Genomic DNA, 17,554 nt, shown 5'->3' on the forward strand with positions numbered 1-17,554 from the left:
ACATTTGAGAACTCAGTGAGTGTATGTTATACGATATGCGTAATATAACGTTGCGATAAAGGGAGAGAGGAGTTGCCGCACAGAAGATTGTAACTGAAGATTTACTTCGCTCCTTACTTAACTGTCTCCTCACAACAACTGCACACTCGCTGTACCGTTTCTAGAGTGACCCGGTAACCTTTGTTGTGAGGAGATGGATAAGTTTGTCTCCGGTAAATATCCAAACCAGGTAAGTTTTTAGAAAAATTAAGAACTTGATGAAGACACTGGTTTTATCTGAATGGATTTATTTCTCCTCTTCCTCCTCTAGTCTGCATCCTCTTTTTCCCGGTGCCAATGAAGTAGATCAGATTGCCAAGATTCACGATGTCATGGGAACACCAGATGATGTTGTCATGAATAAATTTAGAAAGTAAGTAGATAAGAACTTTAATTGCTTGTTTGGGTGTCACTCGCCAGACTCTGGCGAGCCGTTGTTGAAAGAAGGAGAATGTGATTAGAATCCACAGAGGGATCTTGACGCCAGATAATTACAGGCAGCTGATCGTAAGGTAACACTCGAACTGAATTCGTTACTGGTATCATATGTTGGATCCATATGGAATCTTACGTTTGACATTACTACTTGCTCAAAATGAGTAAGGTAGCAGATAATCTGAAACTTAAAGTGGGAACAAAAATCAACCCACATCCTGTCATGCTTGAAGCTGTTACTCTGTGAGATGACACACTCATGACCATTTGCCAGATATTTTCCGTTCTACCTTGAGGACAATTTCTGATAAAAGTATTTCCATTGACGACCGAGTGCTCCAGTTCCAACAGAATTGCATGATCTTGGTCTCTTCAGGATTTATGTAGAGGTGAACTTTTGACACAGTTTTATTACACACACACATGCACACACACTTGTTGTATAGAAACCCTTGATTTTCGAATGATACAACAAAAATAAGACAGGAATTTCTCTACTTTGCTTTTTGAGAAATAGAGACCAATCCCAACCCAGTTTGTGAAAGAGACTATTAACAAGAAATACATTCTCTCACTATAAATTGAAGAGTGATATTAAGTGCAGAACAAAACTTTCAGCAGTGTTAGTAATGAGCCATGATTCTAGTCAACCATTCTCTAATATGAAAGGAGACATACAAACTTTGTGGAAACTGTAACTGCATAGATAAGAGGGGTTTTATGATTTGTGAATTTTTTAACATCTCCAGCAAATAACAGACGAAGTGAGTTCATCAGAGTAAATGAGCTGAAGAAGCAGTTGCACTCTTTGGAATGTTACCACATAAATAATTCTCTATTAATAAATACATTTTACGTAGAAGTGTATTCATATTTGGTTTCGATAATAACCGTAACCTTTCTAGTCATGTAGGCTGATGAGTGTGTGTGCATGTGTGTGTGACGCCTTGCTTGTAAACACGATATCCCAAGAAAAGAAACTTTGACCAATCTCATATGTAGTATGTAGTTGTGACACGTTGATTACAAGAAGCCTATTGTTTGTGGTGGATGTCAAAGGTCATTTGTAGTCACCAGGGGTCAAATTCTGGAAACCTTGTTTATAATCTACCGTATCTCCCACCGACCAGCCTATTAGATAACTGTGCGTTTCCCCTCATAAGAATCAATCTGTATGCTGAATACAAGGATAGTTTCCATCTTGGTCATCTACTGCCAATGTGAATATTGCTTGTCATATGTCAATGCTTTTTGCTGTATTACTTAGATTGAAGTATGTTTATCATCTTAGCTATACTCTACAGAGGAGTGTATCACATTCATATATGATTATTCATGTAGTATTATCGAAACCACACTGCAGTTTCGCTGTCTGGTTTTCTTTTTTTTCATGTCTGTAGTTACTGTGACATTAATTGCTTAGCTACTATTCCAGATTTGAAGTAATATGAACAAGAAAACACTGAATAGAAAAAGTTACAAGATTTTGCACTGAATTTTGCCTTCATAAAAATGCAGACAACCCACTAAGTTCTTTTTTTCCGAGCACTAAGTCACACTGCTGAAGTTAGATTGTTATAGATAAGAACAATATTCTGATCCAGCAGCAAGATCTTTTGAAAGGATGATTTTTTGTTCCAGTGTCTTCACTTTAATACACCCTTGAGAATTCCTTTCATTGGTTGATAGTATTTGTGATTAGCCCCCTCTATTTATCAGATACTTGCCTAGACACGTGTAAATCCTTGGAATTAGCAGCAGGAGAGTTTGTTTAATCAATAAGGCTTCATCAAGTTGTTCTTGCAGAATGAAAACGTGATGATTAAAGAATAGATATTGATCTTTATTGACAAAATCTCACATGTTCATTTGCCTCCTCGCAAAAGATGTTAAATACATCAGTGTAATGGTGATCGATAAATATGGTTGTTTGTTTTACCAATGCGGTTTGCAAATCTGTTCGGAAAATCTGCAGCGGGAGGATGATGGCTCATGCATGGTTGGTTGTGTGATCAAGTGAAAACAATGTTCACTTCTGGGCTGATCTATGTTAAAATGGTATTCAGGGTACTCCATATCTTTATTCAAATGGTACTTAAGGTACTCAATAAAAGAATGGTCAATTGGGATCAAGAAAAAACAGCTTGATATCTCAGTAAATTTGAGTACAAGACTAAGTGTCCATTTGTAGGCTGATCTTTGTTACAATGGTATGCATGTAAGGTACTCAATACCTTTGTTAAAATGGTACTCAATAAATGAATTGGCTTAATAGGGATCACCACCAATATTCAGCTTGATATCTCAGTTATGAGTATAGGACTTTGATATCCATTTTTGAGCTGACCTTTTGAATTGGTACCCAAGGTACTCTAAGGAAAGGTTAATAGGGTTCACCACCAGAACTTAATCAAGCACAAACTGGTATCGACAAGATTACTTCTGGTCTTTTACAAATGGTGTAAGCAAGCAGCTGTTTGCTCTTCAAAAAATTGTGTTCTCTGTATGTTAAATTAAATCTTCATTCAAGACTGACACGATGAGGCCAGCTTTTACATCATGTTCTCACATTATTGGTGTTACCTTTCATTGTACAGCAATTTAACTATCATTTACTGTGGTATGAATAATCTGCTAACTTAATAGCAAGATGTCAGTGTGAGCTTTAAGTTCCAGAGTTACAATGTGAAATATTTGTAGTATAAACTTAAATCACATCAACTGCAAATTCCATCTCACTTGGTGGGGTTTACATTTGGTCATTAGTCCCCCTCCTCCCTCATCCCCCCCCCAAAAAAAAATTAACCCAATTGCAAATGTATCAAACCAAACAAAAAACTTGTCATGAAATTTGATATTGCTTTTGAAAGTTCAAGATAATATTAAGATAATATGAATACAGTAAACTGCAAAAAAAAAAAAAAAAAAAATTAAGCAGGTCCTTTTTTGAAGTGTGGGAAATGTCAATAATGGCACCTATGCTTGGATGTAAAAACCGCTGACACACTCAGGCAGACTATAATTACTGGTATCTGGGAAAATTCAATTCACAGAGATGCTCCCTGCTGATGTGGAGCCAATGTGTGAAAGGTATACTCCAACCATCACAGTTATTGAGAAGGCTGTGAAAATTTGCAAATTTGGGAAAGCAAGGCATTTCTCTAGAGGGTAGGGATGGTAGATACGGTGTGTAATTATCCGATTTAATTTCGTTTGTGCGATCCATGTACTGTTATGAAAGTGTGTTGCACTTACTTTCTATAATTGAAGCGTTGCCCAAAAGGTAGAATGCAAAAGAAATTGCCAATATTTGTGAGAAAGACAAAAAAAGTGGTAACTTCTTGAACATGAAGTACTTACAAATATAACAGAGCTTTTGAATCCAAGCACCCTAAATCAAATAAAAACTGCTCAAAGTTAAGGGAAAAATTCTCCCCTATAGACCCCTTTCCCAGGCCACAACATCCACCTTGGAGGGATGCCAAGATGAAGATAATATTGGGGTCACCAAGCAAAAAATGTTTGAATACCATTGATTTTGGGTATATATATTCATCACAAAGGATACACATTTTGAGAAGTCATTATTGCATGATGTCGTCGCTTACATCTCCCCCCCCCCCCCATTGCACATCTTGTGACAGTTATGCCCTTCTTGCAACAGTTAACCAGCATTGTACATCAAGGACAAAGAAATATAACTAATCTCACATCCAGTATATTCAGGTAAAGAGTGTTAATTCAAAGGTACCATGAATACTCAAAATTAGTATTACATTGTCACCTACATGATGATAGGTATGCAAGTATAGAACGTTGCCGGAAGATCTCCATTAACAGATATTTACTTTAGTTTCATTCTGCTAAAAAAATAACATATCAAATTACAGATTGACAGGGAAATTCCCCAAGCCCTGACATCCTTCAAGATACAGCATACAAGAACAATATTGTCAATAAATTAAATTCCTACCATTCTAACGATGATTTTGATGAAATTTTGTAAATAATGACTATATTGGAGGATATAAAGGATCCAAATAACTTTGCATTGTTGAGTGATTTTCAAAGATGTCAACTGATTCTATCAGTACTCCTTATTAAAGCAACTTAAAGATGTTATCAGTAAATTCTGGTGGATTTGTTCAAAATTTGCTTAAAATGACAAAATTCCAGGAAACCTAACACCCTTAGGTTTAGACAAGTTGGTACATAAGAGATCATTTGACTTTCATAATCGGACACTTTCCTGGTTACCATTAAGATACCAATGATATTTGAACATATTCTGGACAGTCAGGCTGCATTGAAAATATTTTGTTCCTTCCAAGTGGCTGCCATTTTGCTCTGACATATATATGTTATCTCATGAGTTCGACCCATACACCTCATCAATCACCCGATACATAACAGAAGGTATTTCAATTTGAAGTTTTTTATAACCAAAGAGGGTATTACCCACCATGATGTTTCTACAGTGAGTGTTGTTTCAGTACTAACGCCCACAGTAGGAAAATGTTTTGCTTCACTCCAATCAAAACAACCATGACTATATCAAATAGCTTTTAGAAGGAAATCTTATCAATAAAATATTTTACCTGGTGTCATAATCACTCAAGTAGGCCTGGTGGGAGAAAACAGTTGACTGTGTATGAATTACCAGTGAGGGGGTGTGGGGGGGGAGGGCAAATCTTTGTGGTGTGAAATGCATGTCTGTGATCATCTTAGTGTACAAAAATAGGAGGGAGTGATAGATAGAGTTGAAGTTAACAAATTCAAGCATGATAGATGTTGATTTGCTAAACAATGTGTTAAATATTCAGATCCAGCTTTTGTGCTGAAATGTCAAATTCCTTTTGAAAAATTTCTTGTCAGTACTATTAAGTAATTACATCATTTTTATGACTACCAAGTTAATGTAAGTTGCATTCAAAGCTTGCCATTTAGTAGAGGCAAGAGCCAGGGGCTCCACCACCGTTTTTTTTTTACTGATAGGGGTGGGATGGGGGGGGGGGAAGAAGGGACTAAGAGTTTGGATAAAAAGGAGTGTTCTAAGATGCAAATTGGTGCTATAGTATTGCAACTTTTTGAAACAAAGCAGAATTTTTGACTGGTTTAGTTATACTGCATGCATGTGTTACATATTTATGTGTTGTACACTAGGAGTCTATATACTATCCTGTCTGCCAGTTTGGTGGATGGTGGTGGGGGGGGGGGGTTAGGGGGCGGTTGAGCTTCCAATTTTTACTCGGGATGGAGGAGTGGGACTAAAAGTATACATAGTTGTACTCCTGGCTAGAGCAATTCTTCTTATATTCTAGTGTGCTTTAATTGGTAACTTATAACCTTGTGCACATAATACAGTCACTCACCCTTCCTTTTATTGTGTGTGGAGGCTTTTTTGTCAGTCTTCCATAATATGTCAATTTTAACATTCTCATCGACAATTTGTGAAATAAGATTTTACTGTTTGATCCTTTTAAAATTGCCATTCTTCTTCTTAACTTACAGCAAAGCTAGAGGAATGAACTATAATTTTCCAAAGAAAACAGGTTCAGGCATTGAAAAGCTTCTATCAAATGCTTCAAAGGAAAGCATAGAACTAATTCATAAACTCTGTACATATGACTGCGATGAGAGGATATCAGCCAGACAAGCGTTAAGGCATCCGTACTTTAAAGAGTTAAGGTAAGTCACTGCCTTTTCTGTATTGATTTTTGGCAATTTTTTTTATATAGTTAATGTGATAATAATCCAATTACTAATTTGAATTTATTCATGTTTCAATTCAATTAATCAAGGAAATGTTACATCTTTCGATAATTTGCATTCCTTTCCTATTATCATCATTAATATAACAGTGTCTGCAAGAAATAAATGGGAACTATTGAGTGTCTTGCTGTTAATGACTTCATAATGAACTAACAGTTAGTGGAAACATCCAGGGGGTTGAAGTAAGCCTTTTTGTTGGCAAACTGCGATCTTATTTTGAGTACTGTACATACTCAGTAGACTTTAGAATTTGCCAGAAATTAGCCAACAAAAAGTTTTAAAAAAAACTGCTTGCATTTAGCATACAATTTATATTAAGGTATTGGGTATGTAAGCACTGAATGTATCGTTAGTGAAAGAGAATTTACTATAATAATAGAACCATGCCTACTTTAAGTATGAGTATTGTCAAACATGGGATAGGTACACTGTATGAGCATTTCGAAAGATTCAACAAAAGCAGTTTAAAGTGACATGGTATCTGTGCCCCTCTGTGCCCCTCCTTGAAAGTTTGAAACTAGGACAATTTAAACTGTCATGTATGAAACCCTCGTGAATGCATTTTATGAAAAAGCATTGTAAAATGGCTTGCATATTAGGTTTTAATCAATGAAGATTTAGTTCAAACTGAAAATTAAGGTTAGGCTTATGAAGTTAGGATTTCTCAGATTCTCATTTAGTTGATGGGATGTTGCTGATGGGATGTTGCTATAGTTTTGATCAGTTTTCTCTCCTTTTAATTTTTTTTTTCTGCCCTAAATCTGTAGGGATCTCTGTCCTGTCACAGGCTATTATGTTGGGACTTCACTCAATTTCTGTTCTTTGTTATACTTTTCTGCTAATGTCATTTTCAACTCGAAAGGTTTCTCTGTTATCACTTTCTTCAATTTCATCATGGCTTGCAAGTAATTCATTTGTTGCCATAGCGACCATTTACCCTGTCTTTCTTTTGAGTGCTAGCTTTGACGTACTTTCATCGGATTTTACCTCAAAGCTTTATTCACTTCAGTTTTGCACGTTGAGGGGCCAAATTGACAGAAAGTTGCACGTGAATGCCTAAAGCTTAACCTAGGGACGAACATATTCCTCCGAGTCTTCTAGTTGTGTGTATGCGTATGTGTGTGTGTCTGGTTTGAAGTGATTAGCACTGATCTAATAGGACTTTGACTGTCCTTCTTTGGACCATCTCAATATCTTGTGGTTGATTACTGTGTGTTTTTCCTGTTTTTATAATTCCTTGTGTACACTTTGTATTTGATAAGCAAGAGGGGATTACAGTTCATCAGTAGTTAAGTTTTTGGCATTTTGAAGTGACTGAACTGGAAGCTTTTAGGCTGCAGGAGATCAGATACTTGCATCCAATGATCACCAGTAGACCCACTGTCTGCTCCGCTCTCCTAAAGGCAACAAAACTTAAAGAACCATCAAAGGTGGAGAACAGAGCAGTCAACGTCTGTTGGCAAAATTGTTTAGAAATGCCAGGCAGGATAAATTGTTTTGTCTGTGAATAGTCTGGGTTTGGTATGAGTTGACAGGGATATGCTTTCAGATCTAGGAGAGAGATAGAGAGACAGAGTACCTGTGATTGGTTATTCAAGGTTGTCACCTGATTCTACGTAGGATGTGCCAGTTACTATGTTACTGCATTGTTTGGATCATGTTGAGAGGAACATGAATACATCCAACGTCATGTTTCGTTAGACGGGAGGTAGCGAAGCTTTGAATTAATTCAGAGGAATTGGAAAGAATCAAAATCGCTTGGATCGATTCTCAGATGGAATCTACAGGATCAGCAAAACAATAACCTTTGAATAAGTGTGCTGTGGCCTGCTTTTGACATCTACTGTACTGGGCGTGGAAATCCCTTTTTATTCGTGTTTTCAGGAAATTTCCAGATTTATTGACAAGAGAATGAGCTTCATTTGAGGGTTACTCGGACAGATCTGCCGCAGATAATCCAGTGAGATTGCTAGCAAAGGCACAATCTGTAGCTATCCCTGTGGAGTTCTGTCTGTGCATTTAACTTAATCATCTACAGTAATACTTGCAACTGCAACTTTAGAGAAAAAATGTACTTTTTTGTGTTGAATAATTTGAAATGGGCCCCTCAGCTCAATCTAAGAGGGAACTTGTCTTGGATCTGAAAATGAGTAGAGGTTTTAGGATGGCTCCAGATGTTAATATTTTATCCTTATATCAAAGGTATGATTGATGTTTTTATAAATTGTGTAACCTATCCATAGAGAATTGTCACATATTTGTTGCTTTGTTATTTTGTTTCCTTAACATTTCTCTTTTATACATACTGGTGGGGGTATTTTTTCAAGAATGGAGGTAAATTTTTTGGTCTTTAAATTCAATTGGAACATGACATATTTCTACATGTAATGGTTGACTTGGACCTATTACTCTTGAATTTCTGGTCTTCACTGTCTTGCAATGAATTATTTTTCCTTGATGTTGTATTTGGAACAAGATTTCAGGATGGTAACCTTTGCAACATGATTAGAATTACGTTGAAGTGTTTTACGATGCAACAGTTATCACATTGTTTTTTTTTCTCTTCTTTTCCCCCACGGTAGAGATGCAGATAAAAGAAAACAATTAGTAAAAGCTGAGAAGAAAGAGGATAACACTGACAAGTCATCTACGGTATCCGGGGAAACGGCAAAGGCTAACAACATGGTCAGCAAAGATAACGATCCTAGCATTAATCAGAATCCACACAGGAGACGGGTAAGTCGATTCTGTTTAAGAAGAATGAGATGATATGAAAGAGCTGAGCAACATTAGCTCACCAACTGTTCTCATCTTCCTGGTGTGAAGGGGTCGGGGAGGGATTGAAATTGAGGAGGGGGATGGGGGAAGACAATGAACCTCCCCCCTTGCCTCAAAGCAAAACTGAACCAGCTTACTTTGTGTTTAAGCATTTTGCGGAATGTTAGCTTTGTACCTCCCAAATGTCTTTTTGAATGACATTCAGTCAAATTGAATAGTCATCATTAAACCCCCCTCCCATTTTCCACCTCTCCCCCCCCACCCATTTGTTGTTCACTTTTACCAAATTTGAACATGCCAAGGATGTCAAAGCTTTCTGGAGGTTCTGACCCTCCAAATTCCGGTCAGACAAGGAATACTGTTGAATGATGCAGTTATCTTAAGTGTAAAGTTAGAAGAAAACGATGATTATGTTCCATTTTGGCGATGGTTGTAATCTGGTTAAAACAAAATCAAAGAAAATCTCAAGAGAGAGAGAGCCACCAATAAATGAAAAGATATGTTTTATACTTTCATAATTTGTCATCAAAATTAAGGTATTTCAAGTTAACTGAAGGGCACCAATGTTGTGTATTAAGTTAGATCATATGACATCTACAGATAAATGCTACATCCAATTTAGTAGTTTAGAATTGATTTTGTTTAAAGAAGCATTTTACAAGCATTTTTGGAAACATTGTCATAAATTTGCATCAATAAGACATAACTGTCTCTTGTTCTAGCTACTACACAGATAGAATATACAGAGCTCCTTTTAAAGACATGTTCCCACAATTTACCTATATGACACTAATCTACTGGTTACTTTTTGCTCGAGTCAACCTACTTTCCTGGAAACTTGTTTTAAATTCATTCTAATGACAAAATCAGTGCCTTTAGGAAAGAAAATCAATAAGAAGACCGTCAAAGTGAGATTAGTTTTCTGTCATTCTGTTTGTAATTCTCACAAACAAGATTGGAACACTAATTAAATAAATAGCTGCGATAGTATAGTACAGCTGAATGCTACAATTTTTACTCACTCTTTTATAAAAAAGAATCTGTTTCTTTCATTTCGTACCTAAAAACACTTTCTGAGTTCCATCGGCTGCTGAAAATGTTATACAAAGTGAAATACATCTTTCAATATTTAAGAAAAATCATACATGTGCAAGCAATTGGAAATGACTGAGTTAGCAAGAAGTTAAATTTTGTTTTTGCAGCATACTTAGAGACAAGTACTTAATTTTGAGCATGCTGACATTTCAACATAGATACGTCTCTAGTAATATAATTGTAATATAGCCACATATCCCAGGTACTGTGGGAACTATTATGATATCTCTGGAAACAACATAGTTCCTAACAAAACAAAGTTTACGTGGGGTTGGGGGGGGGGGGGTCATTTGCACAGGGCTATAAAAACAGATAAAGCATCTGAATAACTTTTTTTCCCCCATTTTTCTGAAGAAACTTAGTAACAGAAAAGAATAAGTAGAAATAGAAACATACTTTAGGTGGGGTATTTTTGCACAGGGTAAAGAACATAGCATCTTAATAATAATTTCCCCCTGTTTTTGGAAGAATTTATTAACAGAAAGGAATAAGTTGAACATGCCTACTGATTAGGTGTAACTACTATGTTTTTACCAAATTCATCGCCCAGAAGTAAATGTTTTTAGTTCATTTTATATTTCTCTTGGGCCTGCTGATTGGGAAATATATTGCAATATTATCAACAGTGTTAGTCTTCAGAGATTCTTGGAATTCTTAAACAGCAGCTGTTTCCATGTATCTCAGTGGTTATTCATCACTGCATTTTCCCTGCCTGGGATTTGAGGAAATGTTATTAGTCCCATATATGCAGGTAGCAAAGCTAAATACTTCATATCTTAAGTCAGGTATGAATTTATTATACTTGTTATTGTGCCATATATTTGGGGGAAGATATTAATAAATTTACTTGGCTTTCTCACTTACCTGTCTCAAACAACTGCACTCTTGATATTGTACCTGAAAAGCTTTGAATTTCACTGGGCAGAACTTATTAATTTACCTAATATGAAATTGAAGATATTCTTAATGATTATTGCATACAGCTTTACACATCATGTAATTCAATCATGACATCATATCATGTTATACATCCAAAGATAATGTATTTACATTATGTGACAGCACATTTCACACTGGTTTACCTACACTACAATAGTATTATTGTAATTAAACCATGTTACATGTTGTAATTTCAACAGGTGGTTAGTTGCATTTCACTAATGTGAACCATACATTCCCCAAGGTTAATAGAACGAAATAGTGTATGTTCACAAGAAAGTCAAAATTATTTTACTGCATTTCTCTCATACACAATCTGCAATTCTTACATGAAAAGAAGGCTAGGCCTACCAATGGCTACTATGAAAGTACTGGAAGGCTTAATAGGCCTAGAGGAATGATATGCATAAAAAGAAGCTTGCACTTTAGTGATGAATAATAAGTCTGTTAATTGCATCACTAACTCAACAATAGTTTATAGTTTGCACAATTGTATTTTATGTTGAAGGAGCTGGTATTACTGCAAATGCGTTCAAAGACTTTTCTGTAAAATTGATAAATAAATGAAAAAATTTATGCCATCTATCTGTAGAAATTATACCTTTTGTAATGATCTTTTTGTGTCTTTTCATATTTCAGAGGAGAGGGAAAAAGGCCTTGGAGACAGAGAACACTTACCATGGGTCATTATTACCAAAAGTGCCCCAAAGCAAAATTATTTCTCACAATATCTCCAACTACCCTGTCACAACTTTCCCATCTTCAACCAACTTTCCCAAGATACACAATGGGCCGTCCATGTTACCAAGTATAGCCAATACGCATTATAACAAGCACCATGCAGGAATGAAAAAGGTAAGCAATTTTATCCAGTGTTTGAAGTTTAGTAAAATATGAGATGAGATGGTTGCAATTGGCTAGAATCGTTTAATAATTATATTATCACAAATTCTACTGCATTGACTTGTTAAAAAATGTTGTTTTGTTCTTTCTTCTCAAACCTTGCTGCTAACGGAGCATCGGTTAAAGAATAACAAAATAAGAATATCATAAATAATCATAATGTGGGCATTGATCATATATTTGATGTTTCCTGAAGGTTCACAAATGTGTAGGCTATTTGGTCCTATAGATAACTGGAATCTAGAAAACCAAAGGTAGTATTTGGTTCCATTTGTAGATGTAATAGAAAGTTGTATTTACTTCTATCTATTCACAATTAAATATGGGTTAATTTGACCTAATTAAGTTTTGGTTTATCTTTGATTTAACATATGGACCCTTTAGTAGAAATACAATGTTTGTGTTCAATAGCAGAAATTTTTGGAGAGATCCATACTGATTTTTGAATAATGAAAAAAAAATTATTTGCAAATGTCTTGATCTGCACTACATACATTATTTCCATAGGAAACAAAATATTGCATTTTCACCACTCCCCTCCCCTATCACTTGTCTTGATGTGCTGTAAAGGTTAACCAAACAGTAGACACATTAAAAGTCTTTTATGATATCAATATTTAAACAAAATCCTTTTAAAAGATACTCAAATGACAATATTCCAGTGACCTTTAACTGTTCAACAATTATCTTAAAATAAATTTAAATAAAGAAAGAAAGAACTTAAGCAAGCCAATATCTCTTGTCTCTGGGAAATAGTGGAGTAGTATTCCCAGGATTACAACAGAGTACTTGAGAAGTGTTAGGCTGTAGAGCAGATTAATCGGAGACACCATTAGACTGATAAGGTTTCAGATATTTGGTCTACACATTGGAGTTGTTATGTCTGAGAATTCTCTTACCACTGTGGATTTTCTAAGAGGATCATTTTCGGAATTGGTATGGCATGTTGTCATGTTCTGTCAACTGATTCCAACTAGTCATGTATAAGAACTAATTAAATTCAGGCAGGAAAGAATTGGAGTAAGAGGATGAGGCGGGGTGTCTACCAGGAGGAGAAGGAAGACCGAAAGTTGAGTGAAATGAGATTGGTGTAAGGGAATGTTTGAATAAGTTCAAAATGGCGGTATTGTTTTATTGTCTGTTAGGTGGGGGAGAAATGTTAAAAAAAAAATACAGAAATCAAACGGGTTGAAATTGACAAAATGTACCGATAAAATTAAAAAAAAACTGGACCACGAATAATGATGAAGAACTTTAATTGCAAGTGAAACAAAAGTTGATGAAAGATTTTATCACTGTGGTACATTCAAGACTGACATTATCAAAAACATAATTTAGAATATGATGTAGAATTCAGTGACAGCACAAAGGCATCCATGATGTTTAATTTTACCATCTCTCCAACTGCGAACTGTTGTATAACATTGAGGGTTAGAGACTATGGGGGATGTGGAAGGTAAGAAACCAGAAAAAAAGTTAATTTAAAATATAACCCCATTGAAATGGACAGATAGCTCATAACATGGCTTTATGATTTTCAAAAACTCTTTTGACAATTATAGAGGATATTCTTTCATGGCACAGCATTTGTATGGATCATTGGGTTTTACACTGTCACCATAGTAGGACTGACTCGGGGGGGGGGGGGGGGGGTGACCATGTCTATTTCATCGAATGTGTCTTTCTTCAGGCAGGAGGAAGGAAAGATTTGTACTTTGTCAGAGCAACTGCCAAGATAAAAATGTTGGGCGTTTCAATTGATCAAACGTTTGTAAATATGCAATATCACACTGTTCTAGATGCCAACAGCTCATTACGATAGTAGCAATTGTTTGCATTTCTTATATTTTACTCAGAGTTACCAGCCCCCAAGTAAGAATGTGTATGGCCATTACCAGCTTCCCTCCATACATCACAAAAATAAAGAGGATCACTTCTGAAGTGAGTGCAGCTCCAGTTACTTCAGAAAGAGGCTACTCCAGAAAGTAATCTCAGCGAGTCACTTTGTAAAGTGGCTGCTCGGGGTACTTTAGACGGTGGATGCTCCTGTGACTTCTGCTCTTAGCTGCTCAACTAACTTCAAGAGAGTGACTGCTCCGGGAGTAACTGCTGAAAGAGGCTACTCCAGAAGACAATCTCACCGAGTAACTTGTGGCTGTTCCAGGTACTTTACACGGTGGATGCTCGTGTGACTGCTGATCTTAGCTGCTCAACTAACTTCTAGAGAATGACTGCTCCTGTAGTTACTTCTGAAAGAGGCTACTCCAGAAGTTAATTTCACCGAGTAACTTCGTAAAGTGGCTGCTCCAGGTGGATGCTCGTGTGACTTCTGATCTGAGCTGCTCAACTAACTTCTAGAGAGTGACTGCTCCGGTAGTTTATTAGAGTGACTCAGCTGTGTGGTCTGTATGCTGATGTGGGTTTCTGTCATGTATCATTACTGACAAACAGTCTTAACCGCATTTTGAAGACGGAGATTAATTACGGACATCGTTGGACGTTTTTGATCATCGTGAGGCCATTTCTAGGAAGGAACCAAACTAAGGGTGTCTTTCAGTGGGAGATTAAAACATTCCTGGGAGAAAAGACATATATTTTATAGCAATCACCGAATTGGCTCCCAGAGCAGTTTTATAAGAGTGCAATTGATAACTTTCTCCAACATCACAATGTCGGACTAGAAGACTTGAAGTGGAATTGTTGGAGAGAGCTGAACTTTGAAAAAACAGGGTATAAACTGTAAATGTACACAAACTACATAAGAAATTGCTGATCCACATCACCATGGTGACAGCCTGAATGAAAGCAGGCACAAAAGAGTCATGGAGATTCATCTCTTGAAAGATTTTTGCTTTTGCTGTGGATCTGTAATTGCATCATTTTGGTACGTTACAGTACTATCATGGCCAGTAGATTTACAGACGTTGAATAATAATCATACAAACATTTGTCACCATGGGGACAAGGAGATGTTTTGCCAGTATTAAACAGAGAGATGTAATATAAATAATGATGGATCTTTGTTCAAGAAGTAGGTCTATTCTGTGAAGTAGGTCTATTCTATTTTGTATCCTTGTACACCCTCTGGACGATAATTTCCTTCACTGGCACATTTGTTTCCAAACTGGATAGGAATCTTCAACAACAATGGAGTAGAAAGCGAAACAGTGAAAGACATACTGCTTCACTCATAGCCGAACATTAAACTATGAAAGCGATCCAAATCTTTGGTTATAGATTGCATTTAACAATTATTTATTCAGTGTGTGCTATAATATTATATTAAAGTTAAGTTTCAATTAAGGCATTCCATTGACTTTGAGTGCTAAGCTAGAAGTACAAAAGATTTAAAGTGAAATGAAATTATGCAGTTAAATTGCCACAATATGTGGGCAGCTTTGCTCAAGTCACCTGAACTTGATATGATCATTTCTATCAATTATCTCTGTTACTAATTAAGGCAGGGTTTGATTTAAATAAGGTTGCTGATAAAGGGTTTTTGTATTTTCCAATTGATTTAAAAAATCAAATGTTCAGTCATTAAACAAGTACTTAGAAGTGATCAGTTCTAACTGATAGCTCAGTTTATAAACCATTAAGATGCTTCATATCTTACCACAGAAGAAAAATAATTGGCAAATTTTTGAAGTTTGGTTGACATTCACAGTCAGGGACTCTGTTGTATTGGCAGTCTACAATGGAAAAATATCGCAAGTGACTTCACATTCAGCAAAATCCAAGAAAGTAGATGTTTTTGAAAGAGATCGTTGTATTTCTATTATTAAGTAGAAAACAGTCTATGCCAAGCAAACTGTTGAATATAGTTCATTTCAGATGTACTTGCCGATTTTGATAAATAATGGTAATCTAAATCAGTTGAAAATGGAAGCACAGATCGCTTAAATATTTTGGTGTGGTCAGTTTAGTCGTGATTCATGCTAGGGCAGAAATGCGCATAAAATTGATTTTACAACCAAGTAAACCCTATTTATGTTAATTAAAGTGCTGTTTGTAACTGGACTAAGTTGTACTTTGGAAGTGATTCTGTTTGTTAGACTAAAGTGATCTGTGGATTGCGTGTGGACTGTACTGTTGAGAGGGTAATCAAATATACACCTATACAGACTCAATGATCTTGCTAAAATTCTATTTCTCATTTCAGTACTAGGTGCTAACTTCTCACAAAGATGACGTTGGTTGTATTATAATTTAATAATTGTGAAAGCATCCTCTTAATTGTATGGTACCATAAACCTATCATGTCGTATTGTAAATTGTGTGAACAGGACTAGCTTTGTCTTCAGACTTGGTTTATGGAAATCGTGACAGAAAAGATTTGTTATTCTAGATCATAATATCGTCATAACGTCATCCAACTGTATGAAGTTGTTGTAGATCTGATTTATGAAGGAAGGATTTCATATGACTAAAAATTATAGGAGGCAATGATTTCATCTTTGGCGGTTAGGTTTTGTAATTTCATTATTAGTATCATATTACTCACAATAAATTGAGAAAAAACAAGTTTCTGTCGCACAATTACAGGAGAACAATGACAGGAATATTGATGCCCCTCTGTATTTCTAACAACCTCAAAAAAAGTTTCACAGGTTATAACCATTTTCATCGTTGGTATATTGTAAACCTGTATCATTCTATGCTTTGAATAACAGAATTCTTTGAAATTTCAATGTGGTATTTGAATTAGTAAGTTACCACAGAAAAGGTGAATATAAAACCATAGGAATGGTAGAATAACCCCTGAAGGCACTATTGAAAATATGACTTTCATTGTCTTAGGTAACTTACCTAAAAGACAACAGATCAAGTTCTAATTTTTTTTTCTTAAAACAAAGTAAAAAAGTCATCACACATGATACAGAATGCATTGCTATAAATTGTTAAGCATATGTTATGTTAAGCATATATTAAAGCATATATATATATGTTTTGCATATTAAAGCTATAAAAGCCTATGAGGTTTGCAAGCCAGTTAGAGAAAGGCAAGTATCAGTTTTTAAAATGAAAATACTTTGATAACCAACGGAAGAATTATAGCACTGTCCAGTGGAAGTAAGGACTGGTCGCTGACATAGAGGCCTTACTTTTATTGAATGACTCTTCAGATGAGCTCTTTGATGTGGCAAGTTGCATGAGGACAAGGACAAGTATGCAAATGATTGGTCAACAATGGCTTAGGTTTGTCTGGTCAAAATGTATTCATCTCCAAATGAAAAGAAAGCTTGATATCAGCTGCATTGTTCATATAAAAGTGAAAATGTCTCTAGTATACTCATTTAACCAAACCTTGTGGTGCCTCAAGAAAAAAAAAAGTCAGAAAATTGTAAAGGTTGCCAAGAAAGTGACAAGAGAGTTTTACATACTGTATGCATCCTTTGGAAAATTAAGATAACTGTTCAACCTTACATTGTTTATGTATTCAAACCATTTATTTTTCTTGCAACCTTTACAATCATGTCAATGGAAGATACCTTGCATAACCCCACCTTCCACCCTACAGTATAACTTTTTTTTACAAATAAAAGTGTTCCTAAAACACAGGTGAAAAACTGTTCTCAACATGTTAGAATAT

General features: G+C 35.7%; 1 protein-coding gene across 1 annotated transcript in view; it reads left to right on the forward strand.

The window, feature by feature from the left end:
- LOC139970731 (MAPK/MAK/MRK overlapping kinase-like) overlaps positions 1 to 17,495 on the forward strand; it is a 34,878-nt gene extending 17,383 nt beyond the window's left edge. The window contains exons 9-13 of the mRNA XM_071976681.1: positions 311 to 412; positions 5,986 to 6,162; positions 8,829 to 8,982; positions 11,698 to 11,913; positions 13,818 to 17,495. Coding sequence (XP_071832782.1) covers positions 311 to 412; positions 5,986 to 6,162; positions 8,829 to 8,982; positions 11,698 to 11,913; positions 13,818 to 13,901 — 733 coding nt within the window. The 3' untranslated portion in view covers positions 13,902 to 17,495. The remainder of the gene's footprint in view (positions 1 to 310; positions 413 to 5,985; positions 6,163 to 8,828; positions 8,983 to 11,697; positions 11,914 to 13,817) is intronic.
- The last annotated feature ends 59 nt before the right edge of the window (positions 17,496 to 17,554 follow it).

Source organism: Apostichopus japonicus, chromosome 8, assembly GCF_037975245.1.
Source record: "Apostichopus japonicus isolate 1M-3 chromosome 8, ASM3797524v1, whole genome shotgun sequence".
Lineage (NCBI taxonomy): Eukaryota > Metazoa > Echinodermata > Holothuroidea > Aspidochirotida > Stichopodidae > Apostichopus > Apostichopus japonicus.